Source organism: Rhinolophus ferrumequinum, chromosome 22 (assembly GCF_004115265.2).
Source record: "Rhinolophus ferrumequinum isolate MPI-CBG mRhiFer1 chromosome 22, mRhiFer1_v1.p, whole genome shotgun sequence".
Classification (NCBI taxonomy): domain Eukaryota; kingdom Metazoa; phylum Chordata; class Mammalia; order Chiroptera; family Rhinolophidae; genus Rhinolophus; species Rhinolophus ferrumequinum.
The window spans coordinates 49,022,957-49,044,715 of NC_046305.1; the positions used below are offsets into that span (position 1 = coordinate 49,022,957).

Below are 21,759 nucleotides of genomic sequence, written 5' to 3' on the forward strand. Positions count from 1 at the left end.
CACACACGTTCTCTCCCTCCTCCCTTCCCTGTGGTCAGTCCATTTTGCGCTTTCAAAGAAAACAGGGGCAGGTGGTGGGCACTTACCAGGCGGACACAGACACTGGAAGCGATTGACTTTATCCACACACTGCCCATTGTTCACACAAGGGTTGCTCTGACATTCGTTTATCTCCAGCTCACAATGCACACCTTTGAAACCTGAACAAAACGGACCACACAAGTGGCTCAGAAAGAGCGAAAGGCGCATTCCAGCCAAGAAAGCACAAATGTGCAAACATGACTACATCCGCGACGAGCAGAACATTTCTGCAGAGGGCAAAGGGGGCTCTGCCAGGACGGGAAATAGTGACCGTTAGATCGGACGGGAACGCGCAGGGATATCAGGTCACTGTGGAGAGGGGGAAGCGGCGACCTCCAAAGACACTGGCAGGGCCCAGCATGCCATCAGAGGCTGCCCGCACTCCCTGAGCAGCCCAGGCTTTGCTTTCAGCAGTGCCGGGGCCATGGGCTCCCCACTCCGTGTTGTTGAAGACCAGCAGCGTTCGGAGGTAAGTCAAGGGCAGGAGGGCCTCCCGAGGCCAGAGCGGCTCGCTAGCATCCTTCATGAGGCAAAGCAGCCACTGTCGGCCTTCGCTGTAAGGTGGATTGAGCAGTGCTCTCTGAGGATTCGAGAAATGGTCTCTGCAGAAGAGTTCCACAGTGCAACCAATGAACCTGTGTACGTCACTGTGGATAAATGGCAAGTTCCTATATAATTATGGGTAAAATGGATTTCTATAATTGGGATGGCATGGTTCTTTGTAAAATATAAGGGAATCAGGAACGCTTGCTAGTGACAGGATTCTTATGGTAAATTCTTTATTACATTAAAGAACATTTGCATAAAACCAATCCCTTCTGAACTTTTCCCTTACATGCAACTCATGTTGACAGAGGGGCTTATTTAATTTGGTCTCCACAGCTCTAAGAATTCTAACGCTGCCTCTCTCCTTAAGGGTCCTCTTGGCTGGAACCCCTGTTTCCTTGGGAATTAAATGCTGACGGAGCTCACGGAACTGCCGCTGTATATGGAGTGCCCCACCTGAGAGAGGTGCAGTTTGGTGCCTCCAGCCCAGACCCCACACACCGACGGGCCCAAGTACCTGGCATGCACAGACAGGTGAAGCCTCCAATCTTATCCAGACAGGTGGCATCATTCTGGCAGGGGTCAGAATGGCACTCGTTGATGTCCATCTCGCAACGAGGCCCTGCATAGCCCTTCAGACACTCGCAGTGGAAAGCACCATCTGTGTTCACACATTTTCCTGCGTGCTCACAAGGGTTGCTATTGGCTGGAAGAGACAAGCACCAATTACCGGGACCAAAGCACTCGATGGCGTTTCCATACAAGTGGACTGCAGAAGCAGGTCTGCTTGTGACAGCATTAAAAGGCCAGGCACTAAAAGTCTGCGTCTCAATGTCCTATTTTCTTATTCACACATTGATTAAATAATAAGACTAGGGTGATCTCAACTCGTGTGCGTTTCTACTGCTCTTTTGACGAAACTGTCACTAAGGTAGGGCTTTATATTAAGGTTCAAGCATAGACCTTCCATATAGCACAACTCCCAGAAGAAAATACATGGCTACACTGAAAGGTTAGTTGTAAACAGTGGGTACCTAACAGGGGAGATCTGATGTTGGGTGAAATGTGCTCCTAGAGGAATATGCGCTTCGGTTTAAATGCTTGCTGAGCTCGACAGACAACATGGGGAAGAGGAAAGATTCTGTGAACTCACCCATGGTGCACTCATCCACGTCTTCAGTACAGTCGGCCCCTTTGTAGCCTTGGGGGCAGGTGCAAATGTACTGCCCGTTCAGAGGGTTGGTGTCACACAGTGCTCCCTTGTGGCAAGGATTGCTGATGCATGCATCATCCAGATGACATAAGAGACCTGTCACAGGTTGGGGCAAGAACAAAGAGAAAATGTCCCTATACTTGGGGAAGAGCTGTCTCTTTCATGAAGGAGGGAAAACCTTATATTGGCTCATGAAATCCCATCGGGAGATGGCGGCCACTTCTCCTCTGCCTGATCCTACCTCAGGGACATGCTGCAGCCAGCAGCCAAGCAAAGAGCTTCTGCAGACAACCTTGGTTGTCTGGTGCTCTCACTAATCCTCAGTCAGACCTTTCCTAAAGGGTAGAGTCATAGCTGCAGCCATAAAGGGAAATGGTTAGATGACAGAGATAGGAAAATGGGAATATCCTTCCCACAGTGCTAACAGACTTAGCAAATAAAAATAGAGGATGCCTCGTTCAACAGGAATTTCAGGTAAACACCAAATAATGTTTTACTCTATGTCCCAAATATTGCATACATCCTCTATTACTATATTTGGCAACCTGCTTTCCCCAAATCACGCTACCTGCTGATCACAGGGCCGCCAGCATTTCACTAGCCTCAGAAAGAAAAAACAGCCGACCGTCATCAGCCTGTACTAGGTCAGCCTTTTGACAGTGTCAGCATTCTTGGCTCAAGTGCCCTCAGCACTCTGAAGATACTATTAAGCCCCATGTTCTGCGCGGTTCACATGGGAACTGGATTTTCCAGTCTGCAATTAGCTTAAGAACAGGTAACTAAGGCTTCTTCTACAAAGCTGGAGGCGGGGCTCTTGGAAAGGCACAGCTATGAGAACATTTCAGAATAGCTGGGCCCAGAGTTCTTTCACCCAAGCTATCTCCTTCCATCGCATTCCGCCCTTCATCGCTCAGGACTTCTAGAACTAGAAGCTGTTACACTGGGAGGCTAGAGCAACGTTAACTTTGCCGTCAGTAAAATCCTCCCTGACAGGACTATTGCGACAGACACTGAGAGCCGAAAGGCACTTGACTGTGTCTGTCCTGCTCACTCCTTCTGAATAAAGAGATTATTTCTTCTTCAAAGTCCCGAAGTCCATTAGTCATTTTGTCTCAATTAGTCCTTTGTCTCAACTTCCGAGACATTAATCTTAATTTCTGAGGTGCTTTTCAGCCTCAGACCTGAAGGTCAACAGATGCTCCCAAGGGAAGAGTAACTAACTTTCATTTTTCGTAGGATGAAGAGCTAAGGGACACAGAGTTGAGATGAGAGCGAAACGTCCTAAGGAAGAAGACTAACTTCATAACACTTTGGCTAACGATGATGTTTCAAGAACAATCCTGAGTGATCCGTTCTTACAGACGGTAGTTAAAAGGACACAGCTATGGGGATGAAAGAGAAGGAGGCAGAAAGCCCGAAAGCTCACTGGCCCCTCTGTCCTTCTGCTGGCCTTACCTGCCTTTCCTTCTGGGCACATGCAAGAGAAGGAGGCCACCCGGTCAATGCAGGTGGATCCCACGGTGCAGGAGGCGAAGGCACAGTCATCGATATTCTCACTGCAGTCGTCTCCACTCCAGCCATTAACACACACACAGCCATAACCTCCATTGCGGTTGGTGCAGGTGCCACCATTCTGACAGGCATTGGGTTGCAGCAGGCACTCGTCCACGTCCTCGGTGCAGAATTGTCCTTTGGGGGGAAACGTGCCTTGGATTAGGGCTCTTACGTCTCAAAGGGTTCATCCTATACCAGCCCCCACACATTCTTCACCCTCGTGCGACCTGCCTGACATCAAGGCAAGCAGCACTCACTGCAGATGAGGGCCTCACGTAAATTGTAAAGCCACCTTGAGCCCTCCACGTGACATTTGCTCTAGGCAAACCATGTACAGGAGTTGCTATCCCTAGGAACTCTGACAACACAAGGATTTAGCCAACCTATCAAAGAGAAGATGTCTTTGAGGATCCTGACTCAGTTAAATTCCTGGGACAATGAATATATAACTGAGAAGAGCGAGGAGAGAAGAGCCTAAAAGATGCGTAAGGAAAAGAATGATGAGAAGGAATCGAAAAGTCAAAATGTTAGGGCAATTGTTCTGTATCTTGACTATCAATATCAATATCCTGGTTATGATACCGCACAGTAGTTTTGCAAGAGGGAAGCTTGGGAGAGGGTACAGGGTATCTCTCTATATTAATACTTATCATTGCATGTGAAATTTACAATGACCTCAAAATAAAAAGTTTAATTAAACATGAAAGCAAGAGCAAGCAAAGGTAGAGAGGAGAGACTTGAGGGCCATAAAAGCCATGGTGCAATATGGATGTGAAAAGCACAGCTAAGATAACGAGCCTGGAGCAAATGGTGCCCAGCCTGAGGCAACCAAGCTTTAAGGACGCGCGGATCTGCAGATTAAGACGCAAAAAGTCACCCCAATGCAAGAGAAGATGGAACAAGGATCAGTTTGCTCTGCCTGAAAAAGAGCAAGGCGGAGAATGCGAAACAGGCGAGCACGTATGGACGTCCTGCAGGTCGCTAAAGGGTGGGGGCTGTGACAAAGGCTCTCGGGCCCCATGACAAGGAACAAGAGCACGTCAGCAACTGACAAGGAGTTTGTGATAAGCAAGCAGGTTAGTGCCAGGCCCGTTGATCTGTTGATGAATTGGTTGAATACTCTTGACTATGTCGATAAATTGGTCTTATGGGAGGTTTTCTAATACCGGTTTAGAGAGCTATCAAAGGGAAGTCATATTCAGGTCACCTGAAGTCTCTAAAATACAACCCAACAAGTGGCTGAAACTCAAAAACACCTCGAGGTTTTTCTTTCTTTGTAAAAGAACTCAATGAATAATTCAGAAAGGCATTCTGATGAAGAGACCGCTTAATAAAAAAGCGCATGACGCTTATACTCAGAAAACGCCAAGGCTATCCCTGGTCCCCAGAATACCTGACGAGAATTCAACCGGCTCAAGTAGTTTCAGAAAGCCTGAAGTGTGCTCGGCTGTGTAGCCATCACTGTTAGCAGGAGCTAATTTGCCTGATTTCATCTAACGGACCACCTATTCTTTACTTCCATTACTACACCATTCTTTACACCCATATTACAGAGACAACACCACTCTACTGCACTTATTTAATTGTACATCTCTCATCACTTGGCTGCAAGCAAACTGAGTTCCTCAGCTATACATGAGATACTTTTTGTTAAAGTTCAAGCACAATCCGTGGTTCATAGTCGGCAATCGATGGCTTTGGTTTCCTTTCCCAAGAGTGCTCTAAGAGGTAAACTGACTTGCCTAGTGTGAGGTGCCCTGCACTCCAGGAGCTGGGATTTGAACTAGACCTGCTCGCCTCTAACATTCTTAACCGTGACGTGTGAACCTGACCGTATCACCGCCACCTCTGTGGGTCTCTTTCCCAAGCACACAAAGGCATGGGGAAGTGGAGAGGATGAAGAAGACGACGAGGATGAAAATCATGACCCACACAGTCGGATGGCTGGAAAAACTCCTGATTGCAAACTACTATCCAAAACTCAAATGTACGTTGGGGTAGAGTTCACTAGTTTTTGAATGAGACGGCTATGTGAAGGTGAGATAGCTGCACTGGACACCCTACGACTGTCTGTCTGTTAGATAGTTTGTTAGGAAATCACCTTGATCACACGGGCGTACACGTAATTTTCTATAGAATGGATCATTTTTCTCTCTGTTTCAGGCACATTTCTCCAGAACAGCATTCCTTCCCAGGTTCATTTCTGTCAGAATTTTCTTCTCCTCCTCATTCCAGTTCTATCAACTAGTTTTTAAGTGCAGAAAGTAGAAGACAGTAACCCAGGCGGCCACTACAACTGTTTGTTCTAAAGTTCCCAGTAGCACGTCTGTTACCTAGGAGACGGCACTGCCTGCCCGTCATCACCCTCTTGGCCCAGGAGGAAACCAATGCCGAAGCCTAAAACTCAGAAATGGGAGGCTCACAAAGGTGAGGTAACCTTCCCGAGGTCATAAACCAGCGAGTGGGAATGCTGGCATTCCAACCCAGCTCAGGCTGACTCTAAATCTTTTTCCACCGCAGCCACTGTATCCAGCCCTGCATTTGATCAACAAGATTTGCAGGCTAGGTCCCTGATCCTTGGGTCTTTTTTTTTTTTTTTGTACTGGTAAGTATTTTATTTTTTTATTAGTTTCAGGTATACAAAACAACATAATAATTAGACATTTATACCCCTCACAAAGTGATAACCCCACCACGTCTACAACCCATCTGCCATTGTACGCAGCCATTACAATATCATTGACTATGTTCCCTATGCTGTACTTTACGTCCCGTGACTATATATAACGGGGGTGCCAAAAAATGTATACAAGGGGACACTTTGGTTAACATTGCTCAAGCAGGAGTTTGCCATAATCAGAAGTGTCTGGACGCTGATGGTAACCACTTTGAGCACCTCTTGTAATTGCAGAAGTCAAACGTGACTTGTATTCATCTTTTGTTATTGGTATATAGTGAGTATTACAATTTTAATACAGATTTCCTTTCTTAAAATGTGTGTACATTTTTTTTGGCACTCTCTATAATGATATACGTACATATATATATATATATATATATGAGGTATATATATATATATATATATATATAATATGTATAGTTGACTTTCTAGTTGACTCATTATAGTTGACAATATTATTTTATATTAGTTTCAGGTGTACAGCACAATGGTCAGGCATCTACACAGTCTATGACTTGATCCCCCCAATAAGTCCCAAACCCATCTGGCACCCTATATAGTCACGGGGATCCTAGGCTCTTAAAGCACACTGAGAAGGCCCAGAAGCATGAAACAGTCAAAGGACACCCTTGGTAGAAATGAATAATGGCAAAAGGTCACTAAATATTGAAATAGGAAAATTTCTTGGTGATCACCTAGCGGGGGTGGATGCATTTAGGTCACCCAGCTTTTTCCACTATAGCCTGGGCTGGAGGGAGGTGCTCGGTGATAATGGTAAGGTTAGATCTTGAAGATATCACAATGATTGACGTGTGTAGTCTTTGTCTGGGGTTTATGAAGAGAAAGGTTGGAGGTTGTAAGAAGCTTGAGCTCGACTATGAATTCTGAACTTTATACGACAAGCAAAGGGCAGTTGCTGTAGGTTCATGGGTGGGGGAAAGACATGATCAAAACTGCCTTTGAAGATCAGTCTGCCAGGAGAATAGAGGAGGGACTTAAAGCAAATGACTTTCTGTTCACAGGGAGAGAGGGAGCGATCACTAAGTTATGAGCTACCTAGCACATAAAAGCCTCTGGTGAAAAGGGAGCGCTGCGTTGTCCGTGTCCCGCCAAGCTACTAAATCTTCAGTCCCAACAAGTCTCAGCATGTGCCATCACCTGTCTCAACACACACACTTGGCTGGTCCACTCCAAAAATACCCTGTACGAAGCTCAGTTAGGCACTTTTTTGAGGGCATCAATTATCCCTCTTAGTAATCTCACCTCGCAGGTGCTGCCATCTAACATTGGCGCTAAGGCAGTGGGCTGTTAAGCCCTTCTCATTGTCTGTGTGCGAAAGAAAGAGCAGTAACTTGTTTTGAGAAACTACCTTTTCTCCTGCCCCCGTGAGTCTAGACTACCTTGGTAGGAAATGTCACACTACCAAATCCTTCGCTGGTACCTCAATTGCTCAGCGCCTCCTGTAGCTACTGAGAATTCTCTGGCTGACAGTTCTGCCTCATAAATCTATGTCAAATACATATCTTCCCTTCACATATTTTACTCCCGCCATGATGGCTAACTGTTGGTTCCTTGAACATGAACTTCTTTCCAATCTCAGAGCCTCTGTATATCCTGTTCTCTTCACCCCAAAGATGCTTCCCCCTCTTCTTTATATGGCTCCTTCTTTTTCATCCTGTGACTTCTTTTATAAGTTAGGTAGATCTCCAAATTCCCATCTCCCATTTTTCTCCATCATTGCATCTATTCCATCCAATCGTTTATCTAAAGTTGTAATTTTACATTTATTTACTCTTTATAGTCTCTGCCCGTTAGACTGTCGTCTCCACGAGGGCAGGGAACTGTGCCTGCCATTCCCCTCAGGTTACGTGTCCGGCACTGTAGTAGGCATTTGGGATTGTAGTAGGCATTTGGGATTGTAGTAGGCATTTGGGTGGTAACCTAAACCCTAGACCTTAGATCTCATCTGAAGTGCTCATTTTACAGATGAGGAAATGAGGACCAGAGAGGCAGAGTGACTTGTCCACGTTTGCACAGATAGCTGGAAGAAGAATTAGAAACAGATAAAATTCAAAACGGAAATCGTGAAGTGCTGAAATGGCTATTGGGGTTGTGAGATCACGGCCTATCACGTTAGCCTTCAACATGGGGAAGGGGACTCTGAGCTGACTGCTGGGGGACAGGGCAGGATTGGGACACACGGGGGAACAGTGAGACACCTCAGCAGTTCTACTAAGGAAAATGACACTGTTAAATCACCATGAGAAAAATAAGCATGGTGAATTGGTTTTCCGGGAGCAGGGTAACTTTCACGCTGGTCTTTTCCTGTTGCCCCATCCTACTGTCTGAAAACCATAGGTTGGTTAACGTTCTGGGTACAGCTGTGGCAGTAACTGTGACAGCGTGAACCCAAGAGGATCGGACTGAAATGGAAGCCATGAGCTGGGTGTCATTAACATCAGGTTCTAGCTCAGTGAGCCACTGAGCATGAAACAGACACCATTTGTGAGCTACAATATACCGGACACAAACAGCCCCCGGTGGCTCTCTCAAGATACCATAAACAAACCATCAATCTGACTTGGAGTTACAAGGGGCTGGGAAGTAAGAGGAGGAGGGGGAAAATGGAAAAGAAATGATCACTGAGCCTTAGCACTTTGGGAAGAAGAAGTCCTCACGCTCCCTAGTCATCTCTCAACTGTGAAGTGTGTGGGAAAAACTTTTATCACATCAATGGCCCTGTTAAGGGTCAACTCTCATTGCGACAACAATCACCGCCTGAGAACGTATATAAAAAGAGCGTGGCTGGCCCTTGCCCTGACCCTGCTACCTCCTCTTCTAGGGTTAAAGCAAGAGAATTTGGTCTCCAATGCAGCCGTCCAACCGGCAGTTACCCAAGCTCCTGAGATGCGGAATTTCATCTTTCCACATCATAGCAGACCTCTGTCCTATAAAACCTTCTCCTCCAAACACTGGGGATTTTCCACTCCGCTGCTGAAGTGAACGAACAGAGGAGAAGCCTGACTCTACTGCCTGCTGGGACTAAAGCGGGTTGAAACATTCTGTGTAAATACTGGTCTAATGAGAGAATGTGTGCGTGCACACATACGCTAGCACACGATTGCGTAGACGAGGCCTGGGGAATGCAGTGGTTAAGGGGATCATGGAGGGGTGGGGGATACACGTTCGGAGAAACGCAAGCATCTCACGGAATCGTCCCACTAATGCCAGAGGGCCATCATCTTTTTCCGGACGCCTCCAAAGCCTGGTTCCCCTGCATCCTGGTCAATATATTTTCTAAAGAGTCACTCCCGGAGTAGTGTGGCTTGTGCCATTTGCCTGTTCAAACCCTTTGATGACTTCCATTACACTTAGGATAAAAATTCTAAATCCTAGCCATGTTTTCTGCCTACCTCCCTTGGTTCACCTTTTGAAACGCCACTAGCTCTAGTCAGTCTGGCTTTTTTTTTCTTTTCTTTTTTCATTTCTGAATATGATCACAATCTTTCTTCCCATTGGGATCTTTGCACGTGCTGTTCCCTGTGCCTGGAACATTTTTACCCCCACCTTTCCCTAATTCTTACTCACTGTCCACAGATGAAACATTACCTTCTCAATGACACCTTGCACGCCTACCCCAAACTCAATTATTTTTGCCTGTTACTATGCTCTCCTAATAACCTTTACTTTTGCCGAAGGCATTTATTACAGTTCAAAATTTTACTCATAATCATATGATTTCTGTCTGTGTTCCTGACTAAACTGTATGTTCCACGAAGAAACGGGTGGTAGCTCTTTACTTCTGCAGTGGGTCCCCAGCACTTTAGCAGTGTCCAGCTGATAGTATTTCTTCAGAAGTAGTCAAAAATATTGGTTAAACAATGGTTTATCTGCTCCTGTGTTCTCTTGGGGTTGGAGTCCTCCTAACCCCCTTAATCATCCCTCAATTCATCGCCCTCATTCCTCAGGGTGTCTCTGTTCTATTCAGACTCCCAACATTTCCATCGCCCCCTTATCTACATCCAGCCGTCAAGACACAAAACTTTTCATTCCGCCCCCCTCAGCTGCTGAACTCCATCTCATTTGTACCACAAATTCATCCTGCCTTTTGACCCTAATCCTTCAACTATGTCTCAAGGGTGACTCTCCATTGTGATGGATGCCTTCCTTCTTCCACTGAAACCTAAGATTTCCCGAAAGACCATATTCCAGTTCAACCCTCTTCAACAGAAGACCTCCTCTTCCAATCGCCTCCATCTGCATGAAGGTAAATAGGCAGAGAATCCATTTTTTCTTTACTCCCTAGTGTTGCTACTGTCTTTAAACAGTACAATTCATTTGTTAAGCTATTTCTAGGTACCAGACCCCGTGATAAGTGTTTACACTGATTACCAAATCCTCCCATACAATTGGTGTCGTTTTCCAGATGCAGCACAGACCTGGTCCACACTGAGGAAAGACACTGAAATATCTCAGGCAGGTAAGAAGAAAAGAACCCAACAACACCCCTAAATTTGGAGGGTTGAAGGTGGGAAATATAATAATCCAACTCATTCATTCATTCACTTGTTTAACAAACACGTATATTCTATGTGTCAGGCCCCAACCGAGACACCGGGATGACAGTGGTAAACAAAACAGTTGTGGCTTCTACGCTGCAGAACTTATAGACAAATATGGGTTTTAGAACCAAGCAAACAAATTATAATAGAGGGTGTTAAGTGCTCTAACAGAAATATCTTGCTTTGGGAGCACAGAGTAGGAGAACAGAGAAGAACTATGTCCTTCAGGTCCAATTGAGGATGGTGTGTTTCGTTGCAAGCCACAATTATGGGACCCAGTGACATCCCGTACCAAAGCAGTGTGACAATTCAATTTCTTGTGACAATTCATTTTCCTACACACTACCCCTTCAAACCACCTAAGTCTGCATTAACAATCATTGATCGTTCAAACATTAATAGTAATGGCAGCATTTGGCTCCATATTCTAAGATCACAGGGGTCTCCTGCTTTAACTATTTCTCAAGTTCTTTTTTCCACTGCTATGCAATCCAAACTCAGATGAGCCCCTAGTGCCAGAGATTGCATGGATCTGTAAAACAGAGATAAGTATAACAAAATACCTCGGGAACAGACTCAGAAGTATACCATGCCATGCTTAAAGTCAGAATAACCTGCACGATAGCTGAATGAACTTGAAATTACTGTTAGAGAGACTTTATATGCTAACCAGGTTGTGTAGAGTGAATATGTGAGAAAGTGTGTGTAGGGAAGGGGGAGTGGGAGGTACTTCAGGCAGAAGGAAGCGTCTGCATATAGATTTGAATAGAAGAGAGAACATAGCTCATTTGAGGCAATGAAAAAAAAAATCAGGGTGGTTATACAAGGTGTGTGTTGGGAGATATGGCCGGAGAGGAAGTTAGACGCAGGGCCAGAGACAGGGAGGATCCATGGAAGCGTTTTAAGTGAAGAACCAGCCCGATCCAATCCGTGTCTCAGAAAGCCCACTCTGCTGCCGTGGGGAGAACGGACTGAACTCCATCTCACCCTTCCAGGTCAACAGCAACTTAAAGCACTGGGAAGTCCGTCCCAGGGCTCCTGTGGTTGCCATAGCGACGAGAAAGTCTACAGTGCATCTGGGGCAAATTCCGGATGCAGCAGCATCAAAGCACATCCAGGCTCAGCCACTATGGAGAGTAATGGATGCTGTGCCAATGCTGGACGTTCAGAAAGCTGACCCCTGGCACGGAGGCTTCTCCACACAGAGAAAAAAATGGTGCCAAGCTTCAGTCCCCCTGCTGGGAGGCCCACACTCTGGTTCTTTCCTCACCTCCGTGGGTTGCTGGGCTGTTAAACCAGTTTACATAAAGAGTCCCTCATCTCACTGGGAGAAAAACTCTGCAGCAGGGGTTTCATACAGAATTAACTTACTCTACTTATGGGCAAGCAGTTGCTATGAGCAGAATAAGCAAAATGGGGGATAAAATGGCACCTATTAAAACATCCTGCAATATAAAAGATGGGGAACAGACCACTGAAGATGCAGACAAAGAGCATACTTGTGAAAATAGTCACTTTCAGAAACTAAAACATTTTAGAAAGAACTGGTTGTGTACTCTCAAGAAATTTAGATGCATGTAGGTTCTAAAAAGAAAAAGGAAAGAATATAGGACATCAGACTGAAGAAAGGAGGCAGGAGGAGAGACAGGCAGAAATAGAGACGACATAGATACAATGAGTAAATATTATAATGATATAAAATGTAGTTCAAATAAAAACCAGAATTGGAAGTTATAAAGAACAAAACTGACAATGAAGGAAAACAAATCAGTGTTATGAAGGAAAAGCTCAAGAAGCTCTCATAAAATGCAAGGGAGAAAACAGGCAAATTAAAATAGTGAGGAGAGAAAGTTGGAGCTCGGAAAGAATGAAGACCGAATGAAAAGGTAACAGGTGTTCCCAAAACCACAAAAACAAAATATTTTCTTTGGTGAGAACAGACCTAAGTGTGCAGATCCAAAGGGCTCAAAAAGTACTGGGATGAAAAAACAATAGGAAATATACCTTTACCAACATTGGTTAAAGATTTGATTTGAGAGAGAAGAGACAGAGATAGAGCCGGACTTGCCTGACATTGAACTTCCCTAAAATACTCACAACAAAAAGCAAAGGAACAATATCTAGAAACTTGATAAGATTAATTTGTGACCCAATAATTCAATATCTAGGCAAGATACCATTTGTGTATAAAGGCAACCAAATCAAAAGATATTTTTCAAATATCCAAGAGGTCTGAAGATAGGCCAACATGTAACTTTTCTGGGAAAAAAAATACGCAAAGGTGTACTCATTTGACTGAAAAACTAAATGAAAATTAAGAATTCAGGAATGAAACGGTTGTGATATAAATGTACTGGTAGTTAACACAAAACAAGTTACGCATAGAACTTTAGTCTATAGAACTAAAATACTATAAATTGGATTATAAAACAGTGTAAATATTAAGCATAAATTCAAAAGAACATGCATAAAACCTTTAAATTTAATAATAATGCAATAATATGAATTTTTAGATCCCAGATCATACAAACTGAAGAGTGAAGAGAAGATATAAGAGAAGTAAAAGCATGCTTATTTCTCATCTTACAGAAAAGACAATTAGTACGTGCAGTTTCATTTTTGACACTTTTTAAAAAATACATAGAGGGATTCAAATCCAAATTTTGCTAAACATGTATACCTTGAAAAGAACTAAATACTATAATTGAAATCATTTCACCTCTATCTATTGTCCTCATGGATCAATTTCCACTTCCTTGGATGACTTAAGCACATGGCTTATGTTCTCATTCTTTCCTTTCCCATCTCCCATCAACTAAACATCTGGATTGAGGACCAAGAAGGTCATCTGAGCCAAGAGCTCTTACTTTTCTCGACTCAACAGACCTCCACACCCACAAACACACTCACACTCTGGATCTCATTATGAGCCATTCAGCGTTCCAATTCCAAGATCTCAAACTTGGTATTTCCATTTTCTGACTATAATTTCCCATCTCCCTCCTTTCCCGTCCCCAACAATCATTTCACCTAATTTATCCCTCACTGAAACTTGTAAAAGTAGACCTCTCCTAAATCACCCAGTTCATTAACCAACCCCCTTCTAACTGCTTTAACTCTGACTCCAGGCCGAGGTTCTATGGTCAGTCACATGAATGACATTTCTGTTCCCCATGGATCTCCCCCTCTCCCCTTTTTAGCAGTTCCCCTTGCAATCTGGCCGTCTTCTCTCCTTTCTATTGAAACTACATTTTAGCAGACTTTCAATGACCTCAAAAATTCTGATTAATTCTTTGCAGTTATCATTCTTATTTGAGTCTCCTGGTTGTCATCCATTCAATAACCACCATTTGTTAAAATCAGTCCTGGGAATGTCAAAATAAGTAAGACCAGTTCCCAGTCCTCCAGAGACTGAGAATCTACCAGGCAAGGCAAGCATATAAACCTGGAAGAGCGGTAAGATGCTACAGGGGCTACAACAGAGGCATGCAGTCTTGAGTTAAGCGTACAATCTTAAGATGTACCCCCTGACTCAGTGATGCTATCTATAATGGCAGAGCTTCTTTCCAATTCTCACACATCCCCTTTTCTCACCTTCCTTCTTTGGATCCCTTTCCTCATCCATTTTCTTAAGTGTGGACATTTCTCACAACTCTGTTCTTCTTACTACATACACTTACCCTTACAGACTTGATACACACCCAAGGCAACCAAAATCAAGACTGAAATTCTGAGTCTCTAGCCCCTACCTGTATTCTGACCTCCTGGGTCTTACTGCCGAATGTTTTCATTTGGAAAACTCACCTCAAAATCACCATCAACTCTAGCCCATTTCTCTGTCTGTCAATAGCTCCCACATTCCCACATACTCAGATTGAAAACAGAAGTTATCTCTTCTCAATCTCCCCTCTCACCCAGCCAAATACTCGGATGGTCCCCCATCCCTATCCATCCTTCTTTTAAACTCACGTGCATTTATACTTTCTACCTCCTATTGTCGTTATGTGCAATTTTTTAATTTCTGCCTAATGAGTTTGATTATTCTTTAAAGATAGGAATTTATATATGAGGTATGATTAAAAAATATGGTGAATGTTTACATTAAAAAAATTATCATAGTGAAAGACACATTGCTATTAATTCCCCTCAAAATGCTCCCCCTCGCCTCAAACACATTTATCCCATCGCTCTTGCCACTTTCTGAAGCAGTTCTGGAAGTCCTCTTTCGTGAGTGTCTTTAGTTGCGCTGTCGTGGCTGCCTCGATGTCCTGAATAGATTCAAAACATTTCCCTTTCATGGTCCTTTTGACTTTGAGGAAGAACCAGAAGTCACACGGTGCCAGATCTGGTGAATAAGGTGGATGAGGACACACCGTAATGTTTTTATTTGACAGAAATCGCCGTACCAGAAGTGACGTGTGACACGGAACATTGTCATGATGGAGGATGAAACCGTTTGCCCGTTTCCTGCTAATGCGTTGTTCATGATCCATGATTTACGGCACACTTTAAAACACACCTTCTCTCAACTGTAGCGCACACCCGACTGCCTGCACCGAACAAGTTGAAAGTTGTCACACACTGTTCCTAAGGTTCCACGTGCCTCTTCCACTTCCCATACTGAAGATCCCTGCCATTCTGCTGGATGGCACTCAGCAGCAGCATCCGCTGTATTTCTTGATCACACCTTGGTATTTCGCCTTTGTGTCTCTTATAGCCGCCAGCATGGTATACTGAATATAACATTTATGCAACAAATGCCTATGATTGACGCTACCTTACACCTCTTCTGTGGGGGCTTGAAAAGCCATGAGTGAACCTGGATCGTGCCTGGAATGTAGCTAAAGCCAGCCACAGAATCATGGGCCACCAGGCGGGAAAGACCCCTCAGCCTCAGCTCCTGCATTTGGTGGAGGGCTACACTAACCACTCACTCCTGTCCCCACCCACACCACCACTAATCGGTTCTGAGACCTCTGGGATGATGGCGCTGCAGGTTAGCACTCTGACAGTCTGCCCAACTGAGAGCAAAGTGAAATCGGGGTGGGGGAGCAGAATTCCAGAAAGCAGGCTTATGATCAAGCCCTCATAACCGAGTTGACAGCAGAGAAACTGAAATGGGAGATGCATTTTCCCATTCCTCCATGCAGAATGCAAATGAGAACACTTCTGCAGTCCTGGATGTAATTAAATAGTTTCCACTCTCAACCAAAAAGCTCCATTCCTATAGGATTAAACAAAAAAAAACACGCAGAAAAGTGGTTGTGAGAAAAGCCTCATCCTAGAGAATAGCTGATAACCAACTAGAGGCTAGATTGAAATGGGGCATTTAGTTCAAAATCCAAATACCACCATGAAAGGACTCCATTCCCAGGCAAAAGGAGTTCATGCACCATCTCTGGCAGGATGTACTTGGTGATTCATGCCAAAAACTTTTACTGAATTTGGAGCAACGAACAGCAAAGGGAATCTTAAGCCACTCTTTAGGCTCATCAAGTTATAAGGGAGAGCTGAGAGAAAATGTGGTTGGTTTTATTTGACTCATGTCCACCTAACTTCCATTGTTCACTTCTGCTTAGTGTCCCAAAACACTATTCCAAGCCCAAGCTGAAATTACATTTCTGGGTTAAGAAAAAGCACAGGAAAATAAATCACGTCTGCCCTAGGAGTGAACCCAAAACCAAAAGCTGCCAGAGAGGAATTTGTGAGTTGAGCTTAGAGAGGCAATTTTAATTCTGAAGGAAATGAACCTTTAAAAAGAAAATTCAAATAACAGTCTACATAGACAAAACATTAATCTATACTGCTTTAATTAATTTGGGGGCCTTTTATAACTTTTTGTTGTTGTTTCTTAAGTGGGTATCTGCCAGAGCAGAACTCCTCTCCTAAGATGGCTTGGGGCCAAACACAGTAATAGTAAAAACATTTGTGCTCAGGCGTCCTCCAATGCTTAGGTATACTTCCATTTTGTAAAGGAACTTCTCTCTATAACACGATCCCAATAAAAAAGGAAAGCATTCGTCTGACCCCAGCACCCTTTCTATCTTCCACCTGGGCATCCACTCATCCAGAAAAGTGGTAGGGGCTGAAGGCACAAACGAATACTGTTCTAGATAGCCATGTCAGGTAAAGAGGCTCTGTGTTGGACTGGAAAATAGCTCTGTCCACACCAGAACAAGACCACCATGCTTTCCTCTAGTGAGGCCAACACGAGACCCCCTGGAGAGCTACAAGTCCACCCTTGCCTCCCAACCCCAGGGTCAGAGAGGAGGCGCCCACACAATAGCAGCAATACCTATCGATCATCTTTGCATCTAAAGGACTGTCGCCCGATAGAAATGTCATAGGAGACACAGGTACAGCACTTAAAAATGGGAAAAAGTAATTGGTAAAATTAACTTGAATATTGTGTTTTATTTAACTCAGTGTATCTAAAACATCCTTTTAGCATCTAATATTTAAAACATGACTGACACATTTTGCTTCTTTTTTTTTTTTTTCATACTACTTCTTCAAAATCAGGCATTTTACAGCTGTGGCACATCTCAGTTCAGACCAGTCACATTTCAGGTGCTTCATAGCAAGACGTGCCTACTTGCTACCCTAGCAAAAAGCATGGTCTAGAATCTGCTACATGACAATTGTTTGCTGAGTAAATGAAACACTCTAAAAGCTCTTTATTGCGGCATTTATTCGCCCAATACCCCAATAAAGTAACTAAGAGATATTAGTCCCATGAAAGGCAAATAAAGCCTTTCAAAAAAAGGACGCTGACTCATTTACCTCAAATCAGACCATAAATAGACTGGAAAAAAATTCTGGCCATCCTGAAGTCCAGAACTCGCTAAAAAAGACCAAGCCATAAAATAACACGGTATCTATCAGGCTCTTCTCATTAAAAATGTGCCAAATTGCCACATCTCCATTTATTACAAATTGATACCTAGTTTTTCCAGCTATAGACCCTCACCCATTTTTTTCAGCTACCTGGCAACTTCATTTCCTCTCCTAGTAGCCAACTCTAACACTTCCTTTTCTATTTTGTCAAAAGCCAGATCAAGCAGTTCATGCTTCCACTCTACATCTGGAAGCTGGAAGCAGAATTCAAACAAAGTTGGAATAAGGCTCTTAGGTATAGTGAAAAAAAACACCAGACTGAATATAAAACAGTCACTTAATAGTAACTTCTTATCTCAAAGTAACCAGGTAAATTTTTACAAAGGAAAAAAACCCAAAGGGTAAATCACCATATTCTAGAATAATATAACTATAAATTAAAATTTCAATCAATTAAAAAGTTCAATCACTCAAAATCCTTAAAAAAAAAAATATTTAAAAAGACAACCGATTTTACAGGAAAAAGACCATCGACTCAGAGTTCAATAAGGCCCGATTCAAATGCTAACCGAACTACCACGTGCCTTGAGTAAACTGTTTAACCCTTCTGAATATCTATCATCATCTGTAAAAAGAATATTTAATAAACTCTACCCCAGTACAGTTATTACAAAGATCACACAAAATAAAACACTGTAATTAGCACCATATTTGGGTGTCATAAACATTAGTTAACTCCCAGCCTCCAGCCCCATTCATTTCTTTAATTTGTATAAAGCAGAAAATACTAATCGGAATTTACAGCTCTACTATCAGTAGAAACAGGATCCCTGCGACCCCAAGTTTTCTTTCTATTCCTCTCAGAGCGGGATCGGGGCTGGGATGGTAAATAGCTCAGCTACATGCTACTGAGAACAAAAGTGTGCAAAGAGCTCTCGTAACCAGTGTCATCAACTGTTCAACTACCCCACAACTCGGTACTTCTCTCACCCCCCCAAGCATATAATAATGCCAGTATTCATAGGGTGAGCATTACCTCAGAGGAATGTATGGGATAATAAGTGAGCCCAGAGGAGAACACTTAGCTCGGCCTGCAGAGAGGTTATGGAAGGCTTCCTGGAGGAGGTAACCACTTCATTGGAGCCAGGCAGGCAAAAATGGTGAGGACAATAGGGAGAGGAGTGGAGAAGGGAAATCTAGAGAAAAGGGATGGTGTGAATGGAGACACAGGCTGAACTGGGAACTGTTCTTATTGCTGGAATATGAAGTGCTATTGGGTGCGTGAGAAGAAGAGCAGACAGGGCTGAGGCCAGGAAGGACTTCATTTATATGCAGTGGAAGAAGCTTGGACGTTCCCCTGTTGGTGATGGGGATAATAAAAGATAAGGTTGTCACTGCAAATCAAAGAATTGGCGCGAGTGAAACAGAGGAAGGAAACCTGTGGTGGGAAACCAAAGACCAAGGGCTACTTTGAATGACAGCAGAACAAAAGAAATAAATATCGCCACACTGAACTTATCCATCAATTTTCTGCCATCCTTGCTAGAAAACACAAGATTACATGGAGAACGAAACATCCTAGAAGCACTTTCACAGAAAACAGGTATTTACTAAACATCCTCAGGGAAGAAATTTTGGTAAACTATCATTTCACTGGGAAAGTGTCGCCCAAGATCGAGCCTTCGTGATTAATATCAAAGCAGGAAATTGACTGTGGCATCAAAGAAAAATCAGCAATGAAATCATAATATCATTTCACCTTGACTGCCATCAGAAGCTTTAGCGCCTCACAGAGCCACTCTCCCGCAGGGCAAGGGAGAGATTAGAATGGAGCCAAGTTCCTAACAGGTTTCTCATCCCACTCAACACCACGGTGAGGATCATTAAAAAGAGAAAACTTCAAATCTTCCCAGTTATTATTTGTCATGAAGTAACGACACAGTCATTTTTAAGTTGGGGGGAAAAAAAGCCTCTGGAAAAGCTAGCAGAGAAATGGCAAATGATAAAGAGAGAACATGACAGAAAGAGCAGAGGGCTGGGAGTGAGGTCCGAGGATCCAGAGACCCAGAAGAAATTCTAGGGGAAGTCCAATTCTAGGGAAACCCGGTGGGAAAGTATGAAAAAGGACAGTTTGGGGATTAAAAGGCAGAAATGTGCGCCCTTCTAGGAAATCAGGTTATTGAACCTTTAAACCCTTTTAATCTTTTTTATTCACTGTCTACAACTCTAAAGAGCACTCTAAATAATTAGCTGCTGCCCACGAGGGAAAGCAACCCAGAGATACGAAAGTACCCCAGTAGGACTGGTAACCATCCAATATCTAGGCTTCTCAGCTGGGCAAAACCCATCACTGGTACTGCAGTTTCTTCCTCGTAACATAACTAATTCTTGGCTTTCCACATTAAATCAATCAAGTCCTCTCAAAAAGGCTCATTTCTTAATCACTTAACCAGTTCTTAATTGTCTCCACTTTCAGCTGGATAAATAAACAGAAATTGGAACCAAGCGTCTGCATAAAATCACTTCACTTTCAAACAGAAGTGGAAAATCTGCCTAAGACAACATCAGAAACTTCCAAGAGGTTGTAAAATGAAGCAAGGCTAGTCTTCTAATGTCAGAGGCAGAAAAATCTATTTGTGTCCTATGTGCAAAAAAGGGACACAGAAAAGGCAAAAAATGGAAATGGAGATGGGTATCATAAAAATAATGTCCTCAGGAGTACCTGCCCAGGCCTTTGCATCATTATGGGACACGACAATAAGATGAGAGAGAGTTCTGTCTGAACAAACAACAAGCTCTGAACTCTTGCAGTCTCTATAACTTATTTATTTTTCCAGCTGGGGAAGAAAGAGGACTATTCTAATAGTCTTTTCATCTAATGATGAGTATTCTTTGATACTACACCAAAACTTGATAAGTTCTTGCTGCTTCTTTTCCCCCAGCTTGACTGAGATATATTTGACATACAACACTGTGTAAGTTTAAGGTACACAACGTGATTGGAGACATGTATATATGGCAAAATAATCACCACAATAAGTTTAGGTAACACATTCTTTCCCTCACCTAGTTACCATTCGTGTGTGTGTGTGTGTGTGTGTGTGGTGAGAACATTTGTATTTGCGCATTTAAGTATGCTCCTTTCCTCTCAAATATTTATTAAGCATCTACTATGGTCCAGGGAATGTTCTAGCTGCTTTGCCCAGATAACTGCAGTCTGTCTATAACTCTCGTCTCTCACATCTGCCACACGGTGCCGAGTTCAGAGCAGCTGCCCCAGTGCACACAGGAGAACATACAGGGTTGGCACGACCCGCTGTGACAAAGCACAGAGACCCTCGCAGATGGTGCACACTTCAGGAACAGCCTGCCTCTGGGGACCAATCCATGCCCCGCTCTGGTTGCTGCCCGCACTGTGCTTACCTGTCCACTGAGGGGGGCAGCGGCAGTTGTAGGTATTGACCCCATCCACACAAACGCCTCCATTCTGACACCTGTGGTTGGGGCAGTCATCGATATTCCGCTCACAGGTGCTTCCTTCAAAACCTGGTAAGAGGAGAGCAAGAGGGAACGGTGAATTCTCACACAGATGCAATGCTCTTCTCCCACAGGGCACGATCCTCAGAACAGACCTGCTTCATTACTTCAGTTCAATGGCCAGCAGCTGGTCACCCCAATGAAAAAAAATCCCCCCCGTCTTCTGTCTTCTCTGGCTGCCAGCATAGCTAGGCAGTTAAAGGAACACCTTCGGCCCATGGCACGCTTTCACAGTTACCTCACAAGTATTTATTTCAAAGTGTTTCATGGAATAAAATCCCAGTGAAGATAAATCTCTGCTTCTCTACTTAGGACACCTCGTCCCTGGTTCCAGGAAAAACTGGGAGGGGGGTGAGGGGCATTAGATTTACCCCAGCTCCATGCTAAATGAATAAGAAGAACAGATAAAAGATTGTCTAATTAAGTTTACATTCCTTTTTTTCCCCCTTGGGATGACTGTTTGGGGAATCTAGGTGGAGGTAGAGGGCGTAAGAAAACTATTAAACTTAAAGTCTGAAGATATAAGTCAAGTTCCAACCTCACTAGTTAGTACCTGTAAGCTATTTAACAGATGGTAAATTCCAGACTCTGAATCAGCTTCCTCGTCTGTAAAATGAGGCTGATTCTCTCTGTCCAGCCCACCTTTCTAGGTTGTTGTAAATGCCACACCATGAGTAAAGCGCACTAGAAATCTAAAAAGCTATCTGAAAACAGGGTGGCATTATTACTAATTAAACTTACCAACCCTT

The 21,759-nt window shown here is 43.6% G+C and overlaps 1 protein-coding gene and 1 pseudogene across 1 annotated transcript in view; one reads left to right on the forward strand and one right to left on the reverse strand.

Annotated features, from left to right (window-relative positions):
* NOTCH2 (notch receptor 2) overlaps nt 1–21,759 on the reverse strand; it is a 147,755-nt gene that overhangs the window by 51,649 nt on the left and 74,347 nt on the right. The window contains exons 5-9 of the mRNA XM_033092161.1: nt 20,897–21,019; nt 3,296–3,529; nt 1,781–1,936; nt 1,145–1,333; nt 87–200 (exon numbers count right to left, since the gene is read on the reverse strand). Of these exons, the coding sequence (XP_032948052.1) occupies nt 87–200; nt 1,145–1,333; nt 1,781–1,936; nt 3,296–3,529; nt 20,897–21,019 (816 nt within the window). The remainder of the gene's footprint in view (nt 1–86; nt 201–1,144; nt 1,334–1,780; nt 1,937–3,295; nt 3,530–20,896; nt 21,020–21,759) is intronic.
* On the forward strand, nt 10,230–11,249 carry LOC117014564 (ubiquitin-conjugating enzyme E2 D3-like; annotated as a pseudogene).